The 17,906-nt window shown below is 39.8% G+C and overlaps 1 protein-coding gene across 6 annotated transcripts in view; it reads right to left on the bottom strand.

Annotated features, from left to right (window-relative positions):
* The window catches only part of HSPB11 (heat shock protein family B (small) member 11), a 40,201-nt gene that overhangs the window by 1,233 nt on the left and 21,062 nt on the right, over positions 1–17,906 (bottom strand). For 5 of the 6 annotated variants that reach the window (XM_032428509.1, XM_032428492.1, XM_032428467.1 and 2 more), the window contains exons 3-5: positions 16,729–16,835; positions 15,047–15,115; positions 11,947–11,990 (exon numbers count right to left, since the gene is read on the bottom strand). In XM_032428509.1, the coding sequence (XP_032284400.1) occupies positions 11,947–11,990; positions 15,047–15,115; positions 16,729–16,835 (220 nt within the window). Of the gene's footprint in view, positions 1–5,818; positions 10,197–11,946; positions 11,991–15,046; positions 15,116–16,728; positions 16,836–17,906 lie in introns of those variants that run through there. The other variant, XM_032428474.1, reaches the window with a different exon arrangement.

Below are 17,906 nucleotides of genomic sequence, written 5' to 3'. Positions count from 1 at the left end.
AGCACAGGAAGGGAAAAGGACATTTGTGGGGAAACTCGCATGGCAGAGGTGGAAAAGAACTATGCAGGGCACTCAGAAGGTTTGGACTCTCATTCTGCTAAACTGGCCACAGACAATTTCATTTCGGGTAAGCCCAGCCCTGAAGTTCTGCAGGTGTGTTAACATGTTTTCTGCAGCATGCTTAGGTGTCAACTGAAGAAGGATTCAGGATACCTATTCTGCCATATAGATGACAGCACTGAAAGTCTCAAGTAGTTTTTTCAAGAGGACATGGGAGTGCCTGGGTGGTGGAGTAGGTTAAGAATCCGACTCTTGGTTTCGGCTCAGGATGTGATCTCAGGGTCTTGAGTTCGAGCCCCACATTGGGCTCTGTGCTCAGTGGGGAGTCTGCTTGAGATTCTCTCTCTTCCTCTCCCCTCCCCTTGTCCCTCCTGCTCTCTCTCTCTCTCTCTCTCATAAGTAAATCTTAAAAAAACCCGAGAAGGGCACATGGATGCTGTACTCCCTGACGTCTGACATGCTTGCACCTGCCAAGTCTGTTGTCTGCAGCCCGCAGGATCCCTGGCTGGGATTCAGACTCTTGTGTTTCAGCCTCTTTACCTCAGAGATTCGCAGACACTGCTCCACTGTTGTCTAGCAGTCGTGAGAGGAGGAGTCTGAGGCCAGCCTGAGTGATTTCTCCCAGCACTTGAACTGCTTTTGTTCGGCCTAGAGACCTGTCAGATTCTTTCTTTATACTTGAGATTCAGTAACTTCACCAAGACCTAGTTCCAGTGTTGATTGTTTTAATATCAAAATTTCCTGTGATACTGCTAGAGTCTGAAGATTTGTGTCCCCTTCAGATTCATATGCTGAATCCTAAAGCTCAGTGTGATAGTATTAGGGTAGGACTGGGAGGAACGCTGAATGGATCACCCGTCGGCAGCGAACCCCTTAGGAATGAGATTAGTGCTGTTATAAAAGAGGCCCCAGAGAGCTAGCTTGCCCCCTTCCACTGGGGGAGGATACAAGCAGTCTGCAACCCCAGAAGATGGCCCTCACCCGACCTTGCTGACACCCTGATCTCAGACTTTCAGGCTCCAGAACCCTAAGAAATAAATTTCTATTGTCTATAAGCCACCCAGTCTATGGCATTCTTGTTATAGTGGCCTGAACAACTAAGGCAAATACAATATCCTCTTCTGGTCCTAAGATTTAATTCTTCTTCTTCTTCTTCTTTTTTTTTTTTAACTTCAGGGACATTCTCTTCAGTTGCCCTGAACATCTTTTCTATTGTATTTTGTCCTACTCTCTCCCTCAGGAAGTAGAATTACAGGTATATTGTATCCCCTGTTCTTCCATAGCTGTTACCTTCTCTATAACTATTTTTAAAAAAATTTTTTAGAAGATTTTATTTATTTATTTGAGAGAGAGAGAACACTAGCAGGGTTAGGGGCAGAGGGAGAGGGAGAGGGAGAAGCAGACTCCCTGCTGAGCGGGGAGCCCAACGTGAGGCTCGATCCCAGAAGCCTGGGATCATGACCTGAGCTGAAGGCAGACACTTAACTGACTGAGCCACCCAGGCACCCCTCTATAACTATTTTTAAATCTGTGTTCTTTTCTATTTCATTTTGTGATTTTTCTCAAGCTCTCTCCTCTGACCCGGATGCTTCTTAAACTGGGTTTATTTCTGCGCCAGATACAGTTTGTTGGTTCTCACCCAGTCCCATTTGCCCACCCTCTCCCCCAGATTTCAGGGAGCTGAAAGCCTGAAGGCCGCATTCTGGTTGGTTCTGCCAGTGGGAAGCACTGGTGGGAGCTTAGAAGGTGGGTGGAAGGGAGAAGCCATTTTTCCGCTTCTGGCTGGAGAGATTGCAGGGACTGGGTCCTGTGGCTGTGCGGCTGTCACCAGCCACGGTGGGGGGCAGCTTCTGTTCAACCGTGGTGGTGCCTCCCCTGGTCAACAGCGGCCAACACTGGCCAACAACAGCCATGTGGCTCATGGGTGCAACTCTGGGTTACATCCCCACCTCCTATTTGTTTTCCTAGCCTGCCTCTTCAACATTTTGTAACAAATTCCCTGCCTTCGTTCCCTCTCTGCTTTAAATATAGATCTGGAGCAAATGCAGTTTTCCTGGTTGAATGCTGACTGCTACAATTACCATCATTATCCCTTTGCTTCTTACGTGGCTTTACCTCTGTTTCTTTTCTTAGCGCTGGCAGTTCGCTGTTCATCTTCTGTGCCTTATAATTTTTTCTTTAAATCCTTGTATCTCTTCTTTAGCTCTTTTTGTCTTTTTAAAAGATAACTATTTTTTAGTCTCAATTCTTGTGTTCTTTCATTTCTCTTGCAACATCTGTTGTGCATCCGCCTTATTTTTCTGTTTTTTCCCCTCCATTTCTTTTAATGGCTAGTTACAGCTCCCTATAGTATGGCAGTTCTCAAACTTCGGCATGCATCAAAATCACCTGGAGGGCTTGTTAAGGTACAGATTCATGGGTCCCAACCGCAGCATTTCTGATTCAACAGATCTGCAGTTGGGATAGGAAATCTGCATTTCTAACAAGTTCTCAGGTAAGAGGCTGCCTCTGCTGTTTCAGGGACCACACTCTGGGAAGCGCGGCGAGAATGGATGTTGTCGGTGATCCACCCCGATCCCTCTCACCAAGCCAACACACCCATCAGCCAGCTGCTGTGAATGCTGGCTGTTAATGGCTCACAGATGCCCCTTTTCCTGAGAAGTTCCCCCAACAGGAGCTATGCCACCCAGAAATCCCTGAGAGGTTGTGTTCCCCTGAAGGTGACCCATGATTGATGCATTTGTCATACAAAGTCCTGGTCCCTTGCCTCAAGGTGGGAGTAGACCTCTCAGGTGCCATTCATGATCCAGAGCTCCTTATGGGATCAGGCTGGGGCTTCAGCTGAAGCCATAGCTTTTTTTTTTTTTTTTTAAAGATTTATTAATTTATTTTCAGGAGGGGGGCAGAGGGAGAGAATCTTCAAGCGGACTTCCTGCCGAGCGTGGAGCCCAACGAGGGGCTCCATCCCACGACCCTGAGATCACAACCTGAAGGAAACCAAGAGTTGGACGCTCAACTGCCTGAGCCACCCAGGCGCCCCTGAAGCCTCTCTTTGATTAACTTTCTCCCCTTGCCTTATCCTGCTTCCTGAGAGCACTCACTCAATAAATCACTCCTACAAGAGTCCCTGTTTCAGGCTGTTTCTAGAGAAAATGACCTAACGCAGTCCCCTTCTGGGTCTTTTCTGATCACTCTTTAATGGGGCTTATTTGTTGCTGGAACAGAGTGTAGAAGGATGAGGAGGAGTAAGCTGGGGCAATCTGCAACTTTCATTTAGATTAGCTGTCTTAAATACCCTCTTATTAAGTTTATTACCTCCTTTGCAATGGGGCTCCTAGAAATCCCCTTCAGTCACACTCTGTTTCAACTGCCTTCTCACCACCTGTTATGCACTGAATTCATATGTTGTAGCTCTAACCCCCAATGTGACTGTGTTTGGAGACAGGGCTTGGAGGTGGTAATTAAGGTTAGATGAGGTCAGGGGGCACCTGGGGGGGCTCAGTCGTTAGGCGTCTGCCTTCGGCTCAGGTCATGATCCCGGGGTCCTGGGATCGAGCCCTGCATCGCGTCCCTGCTGGGCGGGAAGCCTGCTTCTCCCTCCCCCACTCCCCCTGCTGTGTTCCCTCTCTGGCTGTGTCTCTCTCTGTCAAATAAATAAATAAAATCTTTTTAAAAAAGGTTAGATGAGGTCAGGCTAGGGCACTGATACTAGAGGATCAGTGTCCTTTTAAGTAAAGACACTTTACTTGAAGTAGCTCAGTCAGTTAATTGTCTGACTTCGGCTCTGGTGGTGATCCCAGGGTGCTGGGATTGAACCCTATGTTGGGCTCTCTGCTCAGTGGGGAGCCTGCTTCTCCCTCTCCCTCTGCCCCTCTCCCCCTGCTTGTGCGCTTGCTCATGCTCCCTCTGTCAAATAAATAAAATCTTAAAAAAAGAAAAAGAAAAAAGAAAGAAAAGACACCAGAGAGGGGCACCTGGGTCGCTCAGTCAATTAAGTGCCTGACTTCAGCTCAGGTCATGATCTTGGGGTCCTGGGATCGAGCCTCGGGTCAGGCTCCCTGTCTGGTGGGAAGTCTGCTTGTCCTTCTCCCTCTGCCCCCCACCCCCGCTGGCACTCTCTCTCTCAAATAAATAAAATACTAAAAAAAAAAGAGAGACCCCCCCAGAGAGTTCTCTCTCCTGCTCTGTACAAAGAAGAGGTCATGTGAGCACATAGGGAGATGGTGCTCATCTCCAAACCAGGAAGAGAGGTCTCACCCAACCAACTACACTGGCACCCTGATCTTGGCCTTTCAGTCTCCAGAACTGTGAGAAAATAAATGTCTGCTGTTTAGGCGCCCTAGCCTGTGTTATTTTTTTACAGCAGCCCGAGCTGTTTCTAAGACACCCTCCTTCACCACGCTTCCTTCAGCAGTCTCCTCTGGTGTATCTTGCCTGTCTCTCCTTCAGCTCCCTCTCCCCTGCCATTCTGAGTTAGTAACCTCAGCCCTCTGGGGACATGCCCCCTCCTCTGAAGCCACCTGCAGGCTGAGATGGCTTCAGTCTAATAAAAAATTGTTGAAGCAGCCTTTCATGTCTGTGACACGTTCAAGAAAATCTCTAGTTCTGGGACAGCATAGCAGTTCTCAGCTTCCTTTTCACCAAGATCCTGTTGTCACAGGACTTAGTGAAAATCCTTTCCAGTTAGAGGTTGTAACTACTTCCATGAAGATGAAATTCTTTCTTTTTATAATTCTTTTGTTGTGAATAATGAGTTTTGAGAAAGGGGATGGAGTAAAAATCCCTTTACTCCACCATCTTTAACCAGAAGTATCCATCCTATATTTATATATGATTTATATCCCTTTATAAAGTATGATATTTGATGTCTGTATATATGCTTTCTAATGTATGGATACATAGCCGTTTCCAGTTTCCTGTCCTGTAAGAAGCATTGCTATCAATCTTTCCTCATTTGCCATTTATCTGATTATTTCATTAGAATATAATCCTAGAAATGGAATTTGTGTCAAAAGCTATGTGCGTGTTTAACTTTGCACACTGCCACATGTTATTTTTTAGAAGGTTTGCTATCAGCTACAAAGGGCTGTTGGAGCATCATCTAAAAGTGAAGCCCCCAAAGGATGTCCTCCACGGAGGGGCATTCCTGAGACAGGGCTCATAACAGCAATGCTTTTTAAAAAGTCTGTATAAATGAGTGAGAGACACAAGAATTTTCATTTGTGTAATATTTCTTTGCCCTGTTTGAGTACATGGTTAAAATGTCATTAGATTTTTACTTTTTAAAAAAGTAAAAACTTGGGGTGCCTGAGTGGCTCAGTTGGTTAAGCATCTGCCTTCAGCTCAGGTCATGATCTCAGGGTCCTGTCGGGCTCCCTGCTTCTCCCTCTCCCTCTGCCCTTACCCCTCCCACTTGTGCTCTCTCTCTCAAATAAATAAAATCTTTAAAAAAATAATAAAAAAAACAAAAAAGTAAAAACCTGATACAAGACACTGTGGTAGGCACTGGCCCACAGTAAGTGATCCAAAAACGTATATTTTATTAGCTAGCTTTATTAAAAACTCCTCAAGGATGTTATAGTGTAAAGAGATAGAGAACAATGCAAGTAAATGAACAGTGTTCATTTATTCAGTCAACACATTTTAATTGAAAATCTACTATGTGCCAGGCACTGTTCTCAGGCCTGAGGATACAGTCAGAAGCAAAAGAAACAAACGTTCCCTGCCCTTGTGGAATTTACATTCTAGTGAGGGAAAGAGACAATAAACACAATATATATGATAAAGAAGAAAAAAATATGTGTTAGTAATAAGTAGGGCCATCCCTAAAAGGTTGTGGGAGCCGAGGGCGATTCAGTCAATTGAGCCCCTACCCAAGATATTCACACTTGAAAGGAGACTGCACTGCCCTCATCTTTCACAGCATGCTTGGGATATGATTAAAGGGAAAAAAATCTCAGCTGAATTTTAGCGGTAGTGTGAAAAGAGAAGTAAGGTACCAGAAGCCCTGAAGCACAGGACCCAGGGTGGCTAGTTCCAGAACAAAGGAGAAAAACAATGTGGGGAAGGAAGACTGAATGTGTTTATGTTGCAATGTTGTATGTGGGTGGGGAATGGCCAGGGTGAAGAGACGCTGTAATTTTGGATACCTGAGGCCGGGGAAGGCCTCACTGAGATTTGGCGTAAGGATCTGAAGTACATGAGGAAGCTAGCTGTACGATACGTAAGGAAAGAGCCCTCCAGGCAGAGGAGGCAAACTCAAAGGTCTCAATCCCAGAGTACACACAGCACAATGAGAGTCAGGAGTCAGTGGGTAGGTGGAGATAAATCCAAATGAGGGATGAAGGGGGATCAAGGAAGCCAACTGGGGACAAATGAGACTTTAAAAAGATGATGGGTTCAGCAGTGAAGAAAAAAGAAAAAAGATAAAGCCACATATTATTATACCTATTGCTTGAAATTTGGAGAGGTTTTTATAAGGTGAAATGAATTTTTAAAGTCCAGGAAAGCGAAGGTTAAAGAATGCTGTTTTTAAGTAGCATAAAGTGGTATTACAAGCACTACACTGATAACTTGTTCTCTGCATCCACAGAAGACAGACACAGAGAAAAAAGGCTTAGAGATAATTTACTAGGCCTGGGCCAAAGAGATCAATCAGACAACCCCTGGAGATCCCTTCCAGCAATCTGCGAGCCTTAACACGGTTTCTTACACAAAGAATCATTGACATTTCAGTTTAGGAAGTTGGCCAAAAGAAAATCCTTAGCATTTCATTTTATTGAACATGAACACAATTGCTCTAAGTCACCTTCCTTCTCAAAAACCTTAAATGGCTCCAGTGTTAAGGGAAAATATTTGAAAGCATTAAAAGCTCTCTATGATCTGACTGTAATGTATGGTTTTAGTCTTATTCTTTGCCCTAGTCAGACTTAAATATTCATCACTCTGCAAATGTGTTTGATGACAGAGTACTCCTCTTCACATCTTTGATCACACCAACATTGCTCTTGAAATACCTTACTCTCCTCCATATATCTAAAACCTATCTTTCTAAGAGTAAATTTGTGCAACAAATCTTGGTAAGTGGTTTATCAGGAAGTATTAAGAATCTTAAAACTGTTCCTAACTTTGACCAATTCCCTTCTGGGAATCTCCTCTAAGGAAATCATTTGAGGGGCAGGCAAAGATTTTTGCACAAAGATACCCTCAGTAGCAGTACTGATTTTTATTTTTCTATTATGAAGACTGTCAAGCATACACAGAGAGGTGGGTGCAGTAAAGTTCCATATATCCACCACCCAGATCTAATCATTTATTGCCATATTTGTTTCAACTAACACCTTTTCCCTTAAAAAATCCGCTTCAATGTTTTAAAGCAAATCCCAGATATCAGGGCATTTTACCCCTATATACTTCGATATGCATCTCTGAAAAATACAAGCATTTTCTTACCTAAGCTTAATGCCAGTAACACAGCTAGCAAAATGAACAGTAATCAATCCATAAGCATATTTCCCCAAATATCTTTAAAATGTCTGATTTTCAGTTGTTTTGTCAAATCAGCATCCAAATAACATCCCCACATGGCATGTGGCTATTGGGGCTCTTAATGTCTTTCTGAATCTAGAGTGGACACCTTCCTTAATTAATTACCATTTTTCATGCCACTGACTTGTTGAAGAAACCAGGTCACTTGTTCTGTAGGATAAGCTACATTCTAGATTTGTCTGTGAATCAGTTGGGATAGGCCATGTCATAGTCCAAATTTCATTGGCTTAAAACAATGAAGCTTTGTTTTTTTTCTGTATGTGCATCTCACATTGAGAGGTCTGCTCCCTGCTATCGTCAGGCTCACTTCCAGACCTAGACTGGTGAAGTAGTTACTGTGCAGAACATCATTGCTGGTCATCGTGACAGAGAAAGAAAAGAGCTTTGAAGGGTCTCATGCAGGCCTAGCTACCACTTTCCCCTCATCTCATTGCCCACAATTGGTCACATGGCCCTACCCAAACAAAGAAGGCCAGGAAGTCTATCTCACCATGTGCAGGAAGGGCACAGTTCTGGGCATTTCGGTGAGCTACAAAATGGCTACTAGTCTATTTGCTGCCCTGTGGTGTCATGTTACTTGTTTTTCCATCCCTGTATTTCCCGAAAAATGGAAGTTAACTCTAGAACTTGATTCAATTCAGGCTCAGTAATTTTGGCAAAAGGACTTCAGAGGTTGGCCTGTGTGCTTCCTATTGCATCACATCAGGAGCATAGAGTGTTTAATTGTAGTAGGTTATAGCAGCAATGGCCACTGTCTCCCTGGCCTCCCATCATATATATGGAAATATGAAAACAATGAGAGAGAGGCAGAGACTGAGAGAGATTGATTTTAAGAAATTGGCTCATATGATTACGAAGTCTGGCAAGTCCAAAATCTGTAGGGTTGGCTGACAGGCTGGAGAGATTGTTGTATAAGTCTGAGCACTGTCTACTGGCAGAATTCCTTCTTGTCCAGGAAAGGCCAATCTTTGTCCTATTAAGGTCTTCAACTGATGGGATGGAGGGCCATCGGCTTTACTCAAAGTCTACCAATTTAAATGCTAATCTCCTCCCAAAAATACCCCACACATTAACATTCAGAATGTCTGAACAAACATCTGGGCATTGTGGCCCAGTCTATGTAACAGATAAAATTAACTATCACAAACATACTTCACTAAGATTATGTTATGGGTTGAACTATGTCTCCAAAAAGACATGTTGAAGTCTTAATCTTTGGTACCTGTGAATGAGACCTTACTTGAAAATATGATTGTTACAGTATGATGAAGCCATACTGGAGTAGGGTGGGCCCTAATTCAATATGACTGATATCCTCATAAGAAGAGGAGGAGATACACAGAAACAGATACGCACAGAGGGAAGATGATGTGAAGACACACAGAGAGAATGCCATATGAAGGCAGAGGCAGACACGAGGTATGGTGCCACAAGCCAAGGAATGCCAAGGACGGCCAGCAACTCCAGAATCTAAGAGAAAGCCATGGAACAGATTCTCCCTCAGAACCTCCAGTAGGAACAAACCCTGTCAATACCTCAATTTCTGACTTCTAGCCTCTAAAACTGTGAGACAATAAATTTCTATTGTTTTAAGGCACCAAGTTTATAGTACATTATTATGGCAGCCCCAAGAAACTAATATGAACCACACAGGCAAAATACTATGTTCTAATGCCACTGTTTCCTGTGTGTTTATTTTATCAACTTGTGATAAAGTTAGGTTCGTGCATTTCTGTTTGTTTTCAATATTCTGGACTTTTTTTGTTTTAATTTTTGGCTATATTAGTTATTTATGTTTTCAAAAGTCAAGCTATATAAAGTATATTCAGAAAAGTTTTATTTTCCTTCAATCTGTCCTATCCTGTTCCCTACCTCCCCAACATATACAAAAAAAATCAATTAATATTAATAATGATTCTCTGTGGGAAGTCAGATTATGTTTTTTTCCCTAATTCTTCTCTGAGATTTTCAAATCAAGGCAAAAATTAAATTAAAAGAAAAAAATAAAATTTTTTGGACAAGGCCCAGCTCAAGTTCCATGGCCTCCATGAAACCTTCCCATAAGTCCTTTCTCTTTTCTGAACTCATACATTTACTGTCTATATTGCTCACTTAGCCCTTTTCATCAATCAATAAATTAAAAAATTAATGCACTGAAGCTAAAAAAATTAATGCACTGAGATCTGAAGGGCACCTTGTGAGATGCTGTGAGGACACAATTTTTATCAGTTAAGTTTTCATATATAGTCATTTCCTTTATTAAGTTGTACACTGAAGTGAGAGCTTTCTTATAGTCTACATGGTGGCCATCACTCCTGACTAATGAACCAAATTCCTTTGCACAAAATGTTGAAGAGAAATTAAAAACTGAAACAGATTAATACAAATCCCTTTAATAAGGCACATCAATGACAACTTCATGTTTCAATAAATATATTGTTAAAAAACCATGCAAGAGTATTTTGTTATAATTACTAAGAAAGATTTGAGACTGCTAGTCCCTCTGCAGAAACACTATGCACAGATGCAAAATGATCAAAGGCTGATATAATAATGAATCTCAAATAAGTGGCGTGGCCATCTCGGGTCTGCAAAGGAAAAATCAATATGGAAGCTTTTAGCAATTCTAGTTAATTTGTTAAACAGCAGTTAGCAGAAGAAAGGGTTTGATGCAAAAATAATATCCTAAATATACAATAATATATAAGATATAATATTCAGAAGAGAAGACAGCTGCATATAACAGTACTGCTGCTCTGAAGTATCATCAGGCGAATATCAGCATTGGTTTGATGAAAAATAGCAGGTGGAACTAAAAATTGCAACTTTACATTTCTGATTAATTTTTTACAAGTGTCTTTCTAAAGTATTTTTCATGTTAGGAGACTTCCTTTGTTTGATGATTCCTCTGACTATACTACCCTGAAACATTATTATACTTTTACATTTATATAATTTCTCTGGAAAGCAATTTGGCAATATACATAAGCAGCTATAAATATGTCTAAACTGATGGACCCAGTAATTCCATTCCTTGAAATTTAATCTTAGAGAGTAATTTAAAAGGTGAAGATCAGGGTAGTGAGAACATGCATAAGATGTCCCCTGTAGTACTACTTATAATGACAGAGGGAGGAAAAGTGAAATTAGTGAACATTTGCCTATCTTCATACATTTCATTTTAAAATTATAATTATGAAGTTGTAATATAATATTGTTTAAAAAGATACAAAATTCTTCATTTTTACTATTAAACTATGTGATGCACATTGACAACTAGAAGAAAATAAGTGTAATAAAAGCTCTTGTGGCAGGGTAATAAAATCATGGGTGACTTCCAGCTGCCCACTCCCCCTTACTATTTTCCAAATGTTCTATAATGTTGGAACGCTCCTTGATTCACAGGGAGTCCTGAAACAAAATACTTAGCAGAGGCTTACTAATCATAACCCATTAGTAAAGATGGAGAAAAACAGGCAGATAAAATTCAGTCTAATTAATCATTTTTCTGGCCCCCACTGGCCTCTCCAGTCGTTGGGCATATTTGGCTGGTGGAGAAGATAATTAATAGCATTCAAAAACTTCCTACAGAATCTCTTGAAGCATGGATTTCATAGCAGCACCCAGTAAGTTGTGAAGAAGGAAACTTAATGGACAAGGTTCCTCTTTAAGCCTCATTTAGAAAAACCTTAATGAAACAAACACTACCACCTTAAAAAAAAAAAAAAAAAGCCTACACATTCAGTTGTTTCACTTTTTTGTGTTTGTCTAAAACCAGGGCCTGATAAACTAGCAGGAACAGAGAAACTCCTGATGAGGCAGCAGCTTCCTCATCAACGGCCATTCATTCCACTTGACAAGCAAAGCCCAATGGAATGTTGTCGAAAAATGCTGGTTCTCTTTCCACCTCATCTCTCTTTGGCTTATTTGTTGCTGATCCTATGCTCCAGTTCCCCTTATGTGAATCTCCCTTGTCCTTTCATGCTTAAATTAACATCCGATTCTGGCATCTCAACCTTTTTTGATTCCTATTCTAAAAGGCCTACAGAATCAAATGAATGAAAGCAAAGCAAGTATATGTTCAAAATAAGTGAACAAAATAAAAACAAGTAAGTGAATTGTTTTATCCTTGCTGTTATTCTATGACAGATAAATGCCTTTATGCATGCTTTATTAGATTATAATATTATTGAGGATAACCTCTATTGGTTGATTAGGTATAGAGCCTATAACATATCACAGGAATATTAACTTTATGACTAAGGAGATAGATATAAAATGTAAATACATTGTGCTGACTAAAGATAATGTTTATCTCTACAAAGTATATTGACTTACCATAATTTCTTCATTTTGAAGCTGCCCCTCTGTGTGGACTAGATCTAAAACACAAATTTAACAGAAATGAGTTAGGGTTCAAAATACATGAGGACAGCTACTGAAATTTATGCTCAGCAAAACATGATGTCTGGTAAACTATAGTTAGATTAGACTTACCAGGGTTTGGGGTTAAAATTCAGTATCAAAATAGGAATATTTGATGTAAAAGGCATGAAAGATAAACTGTGAGCTCCAAAACATCTCTAGCGAGTATAAACAAAAGGAAATGTAAATCAGAGTAAAGGAATATAAAGTAAGGAATTGATAAAATGTGGAAATCCCTCTTAAGGATCAAGCCACTAACAGTTATTACAGGCCTGAAAGGAGCCATCTTATTACCACTCTCATGGGTAATGACTACAGCTCTGTTTCTCACGCGGACTTTTTACTGTGATGTTGAATTATGCTGCCTGTGAATTGATCTTTTTTGTTATCCAACTTTAGAAAGCCTTTACTTATATAATTTTAAAACAGATTAACTTAGTTGGTCACGAGTTAATCATATCAAACATTCTTTTAGAAACATGAAATATTTGATTGATATAATAATAAATACTGACATTATTTAGAAATTAATTTTATTTGTATCAGAATAGTGAGTGCACATAATTTTTAAAGGCACATACTACAAAAAGGGTAGTCTCTGGGAAGTAAGATGGTGCATGACTTTGTTTCCTAAACTCTCTCTGAGGTAATGAATAGTAATCCCCTGCTTGATCCTTTCTTTCACCTTCAGTCCTGCTCCTGAGAGGCAAATATTTTCAACTCCTTCAGCTTTTTTTTCCCTAGAATTGTAACATGTTTGTATTCCTTTTCTCGATTTATCAATGTTTTACTGACTTTATATTATGGTAGGAGAAAATTAGGTCTCTTAGATCAATATCCTCTTCCTCCTCCTACAACTTTTCCCTCTTGCCATCCTCTCAGTTTTGAAATCAATACTTGACAGTTACATTATTGCCTATGTAAATGTTATTTACTGCTGAAATAAGTATCGAATTATGATCCCATTTTCTTTCTTATACAACTCCTCCTCTACCAGGAGTTAATAATAACCTCTTCTTTCATTGCTTAGTTTTTTAATTATGAAAAATTGGAAAATTTCACATCAAAGAAGACACAACATAATTTCTGTATATACCCATCATCTTGATTTTATCATTACTAACATTTCACTATACTTGATTTATGGAATCTTTTTTGCTAAAGTATTTTATTTTTTAAAAGTTTTTATTTATTTATTTGAGAGAGAGAGTGCGCACGCGAGAGAGAGCACGAGCAGTGGGGGGAGGAGCAGAAGGAGAGGGAGAAGCAAACTCCCTGCTAAGTAGGGAGCCTGACACAGGGTTCCATCCCAGGACTCTGGGATCATGACCTGAGCTGAAGGCAGACGTTTAACCGACTGACCCACCCAGGTGCCCCTTGCTAAAGTATTTTAAAGAAAATCTAAGACAACATGACATTTCACCTCCAAATATTTGATTATCCATCTCTCAATAATAAGGATATTTTCTTACATAACCATAATACTATTATCATACCAATATTAAAAAATGCTTTAATATCATATAATACCCAGTCCACATTCAAATTCCCAATTGTCCCCAAAATGTCTTTTTATAGTTGGTTTATTCAAATCAGAATTAAGTCTCCTTTAATATTGAACTGCTTTCTCTCCCCAACACACATTTTTTCCCATGTCACTGACTTATTGAAGAGACCAAGTCAGTTTTCCTGTAGAATGTCCCACATTTTGTCATCTTGTCTCTTCATGGTTTCATTACATTTATTCCTCTATCCTCTGTTTCCTTATACTGGAATTAGAGCTAAAGGCTTGATTATATTCAGGATTTGAGGCATTCATCAAATGTATGGTGATCTTTGGCTATCTTTTGTTACTTATAAATAAATCATTTTAAAACTGTGTTCATGAACCAGGCTCACTGACTAGGACTTCAATAGAGTGACCAAGAATGAGCTAGCCTTTGTCAGTATCCATAGATCTTTTTTCTGGAGCCATTTGGTTTCTCCAAAAATATTTAGTCCCCTGGCTGGGGCTATATTCTTGATTACGGTCATAAACAGTAGAACACAGAGGAGTTCTCACCATTCAATAAGTAGGCTTCCACTTAAATCCCGTTTTCAACTCCACGTCTCACTTACTTTCTCTACTATGTCTGGTCTCCCTGAGCTCTGACCTCAACATTTAGTGTCCCTCGTTATCCCTTGCAGGTGGTTTGTGGGAGGAAGGAGGAGTCATATAGCTTTGTGGGACAGGAGAACTTACTCTAGGGTCAAACACTCTGTATATAGATGTTCAACTAATCACCCTTGTTTTCTGGTCCATGTCTCACTGGAACTTTCCATGGTACCTTCTGCCTTCAAATTCTAGACCTTCCTGGGGTTTTGTTGGGCAAACTGGCTTGCTTTACATTGATATTCTCCTTGGAGGGCACTTAGGTTATAACCTACTCCATTCAGTTACATTAGTTACTTCTCTTCCATCTGTGTCCTCTCTTCCATAATATAGATTAACCCCTCACATCCTCTTTGGTCTTCTGTTTTCTGTTTGTTTTTAGTTTTTGTCCTTGTAGGTTTATGCCTCCTTCTATTCCTTTATTATTATTTCAGGGTATTTTGGGAAGGAAAGGAAATAGACACATGAAAGCAACATGTTGTGTTTAACTAGAGGCAATTCTACTGATGATATTTAAATAGTACCATTAGGAAAGAAGGAAAGACAAGAAACTAATATTTATTGTCTACCATATAGTATGGTAGATACTATGTTCACAAAAACCTTAAATGGTAGGTTACTGTCCCCATTTTTCAGATAAGGATACTGAAACTCAGAAAAATTAAGTCTTAACATGCTAACGTTACATAACCAGCAAGTGAAGAAACAGTCTTGTGTTGAAACCTAGGTTTTTCTAGGCTCTAAATAGAGTCACAGGAGTCATCTTTTTTTCACCAAAATGCAGCCCAATTGGAAATATAGAATCAGGGACAATTCTCTACTCTCTCATGCCCAGAACAATGCTGGTGAAAAAGCACATACCTCTTTCAATCCATGGCTCAAAATCAGTTGGCTCTTTAGATGTGCTCTTTTCAATCCTCAAGGTCCTCACTGACATTGTAAGTAAACAAAATAAATAAAGTGTTAATTACCTACCTGATTTTATGTTGCTGTCCCTATATTCCTTTTTTTTCTCTGTCTGAAAGTGTCAAGCACTGGTGGGACTGTACAAAGTACTGGGATCAGAAATACATGTTCTGGAAATCATTCACATACTGTTTTTCTGTAGGGCCCTATGGTAAAATGCAGTCTTGTGTCACTGTAATCTTATAAATGTTGGCAAAGCACATAATACAAAGTAGAGTCTTTTTGAATTTAGTATCATCCAGAGTTTTTTGTGTACTGGTAATAGTAATAATAATAATAATAATAATAATAATAATAATAATACTGTTAGTGATCTTGATCTTGGTCATAAACCCTTATGAAGAAACTACTGTGAGTCAGGCATATTTACTCATTCACTCTTGACTATAATCTTATAAGAAAAAGTATTACTGATCCACTTTACTGATGAGGAAACAGGCTTAGAGAAATCAGCACCTTAGACAAGTCAGGCAAAGTGTTCAATGATACAGAGCTAGTAGGGGCCAGAAGTGGAATTCAAACTTTAGGTGGGTCTGACTCCAGAGCCTCTACAATTAATGACAGTAGAGAGACTTAACCAGAATGCAGGCATCTTCTTTCTGCATTGTTTTCTCTCCATTACCCCTAACCCAGATCCTGCTATCGCAGAACCATTCTTCTCTGTTCTGTGCCCTGCGGGGAGGACCCCTGTGGATTGCACCACTGGCTTCTGGTCGGATTTGGCCAATGGGAGGCACTGGGAGGAAACTGGAGGACAGTGGCGAAATGAGATCACGTTGTTTTTTCTCCACGCCCTTCCTGCTTCCGTGCCCTGTCTTTGACAGTGGTTGGGTCCCTTCATGATTACAGCTGCTGCCGGGCAGCACAGACTCTAGCTCTCACTAGGCTCTGGTAACACAATTTCCATCCCTTATCCCAGGGGTGGTAATGGCTTATTGCTGTGGCTAGTTTCAGGGCGTTCTCACCATCCCTGGTTTGTTCCCTTACCCAGACCATAACTTTGTAAGTAATCCCATCAATAAAGCCTTTTCATTTGAACCATCTGGGATGTATTCTTTCCTGCCATGATTTTATCTGAAATACTTTATCCTTAAATAAACACAAGACAGGATTAGAATGATGTTCCAAAGAGAGAGTGCCCTCCTAAATCCCTCAGAAAATGCCATTATTAATAGAACAATAAAAATTATCCAATGCAAATAATCAAAGTTATCAGATTTTCAGAAAGAATTTGACAGAGAACCCCAAGCCAAATTAATCTGGAATAAAGATGTTGAAGAACCTAGTGTTCTGGCAAGCTGGCTTCTTATGTTCATAATAGGGTTTTTTGCCAAAGATTTTCACATAGTAAATTGCATGGAAATTATTATGCGCTTTGGAAGGGTTTCAAATTTGCAATTTTAGAGAAGCTAACTGTGCTCAAGGCAGTTAACCCATACTCCCCACTTTCCCACCCCAGCCATAAAACTGGGTTCCATGCTGCAAAGAAAAGTTAGTGTTTTGCCAAAGTTTACATATGTGCCCTCTGCCTATGGGAAAATTAAAAGATGATGAATATTAATGTATTATTTGCTTACCAAAGTAACTTTGGATTACAAGCCTTTCAATCCTTACATGTTTGTGAAAACAAATAATGAACTCTTGGGGAAACATTCCTGTTGTGGTCCAAAATGTTTCTGGATTCCTATGGTTAATTTTAAAGAAAAAGAAAAAGGAAGTAAATATTAAATATTATTAAATATTTAATATAATAAATAAAAATTATTAAATATTAAATAAAAATATTTAATCACAAAATTCTAGTGGGTAAGTATTTTAAATAAATGACCCTGGATTCTTGAAATCCCTTTCTATCTCTTCCTTCTGCCTCTAGTCTCTCCCCAACTTTAATAATTCTTCTTTACTACTAGCAGATACATTTTTTTAAAAACAAAGAAACAGAATTGATGTCATTCTTGTCTAAAAGCCTCCAGTGGCCCCTTAGTGCCTATAAATCAGCCCGTGTAGTACGGCATTTTACGACCCTGTACGATCTGGTCCCATTATTAAAGTACACTGTCTCCCATCATGGTATCCTCTCCTGTTACTGTAGTCACATTGGGCCAATTAAGATTCCACAAACACGTCATTACAGGCACATGTTTCTGTGCCTTACTTAGTTCATGAGGTTCTCCTGACCCAAATCCTTTCTTCCCTCACAAGTTTATTCGCTCTTTGGTCCCATCTCTCAACCCTAACAAGTCAGAATCACTTCCTCAGCCCTCCTTTGCACTTAGCATCCATTTTTGCATTGGTACTTATCTCCTGTGCTTTTATGGCTTCTGCTAGATGTTGAGTTCTCTGAGTTCACTTTCTCTTAATTATCTTTATACCCCAGCAACTATCACAATGGCTGACCCATAGTAGATGCACAGTAGATGCGTGTTGAAAAAAAAATGCATTCAATTTTATGTCATATATATAATCAAATATATATGTAATATATATAGTACTGTCCACAGAAATAACCATTTCTCTTTTAACTATATAAGCTCCTTCTTTCTTTTTTGGATGTAAAATTTTACCTACAGTGAAATTTATTTTAAGTATACAATTCAATGAGTTTTGACAAATGTATATACTTATGTAACCATTATGCTAGGGCAACCAATACCCCCAATTACGATATGTAACATTTCTATTGCTCCAGAAACTTTCCTTCTCTTTCCTTCCAGACAATTCTTACCTCCCCTAGGCAACTATTGCTCTGATTTTT

This window comes from Phoca vitulina, unplaced genomic scaffold, assembly GCF_004348235.1.
Source record: "Phoca vitulina isolate PV1807 unplaced genomic scaffold, GSC_HSeal_1.0 scaffold2, whole genome shotgun sequence".
In the NCBI taxonomy this organism is placed as follows: Eukaryota; Metazoa; Chordata; class Mammalia; order Carnivora; family Phocidae; genus Phoca; species Phoca vitulina.
Note: the sequence above shows the minus strand (reverse complement) of the source record. Positions and strands in the feature narration are given on the sequence as shown.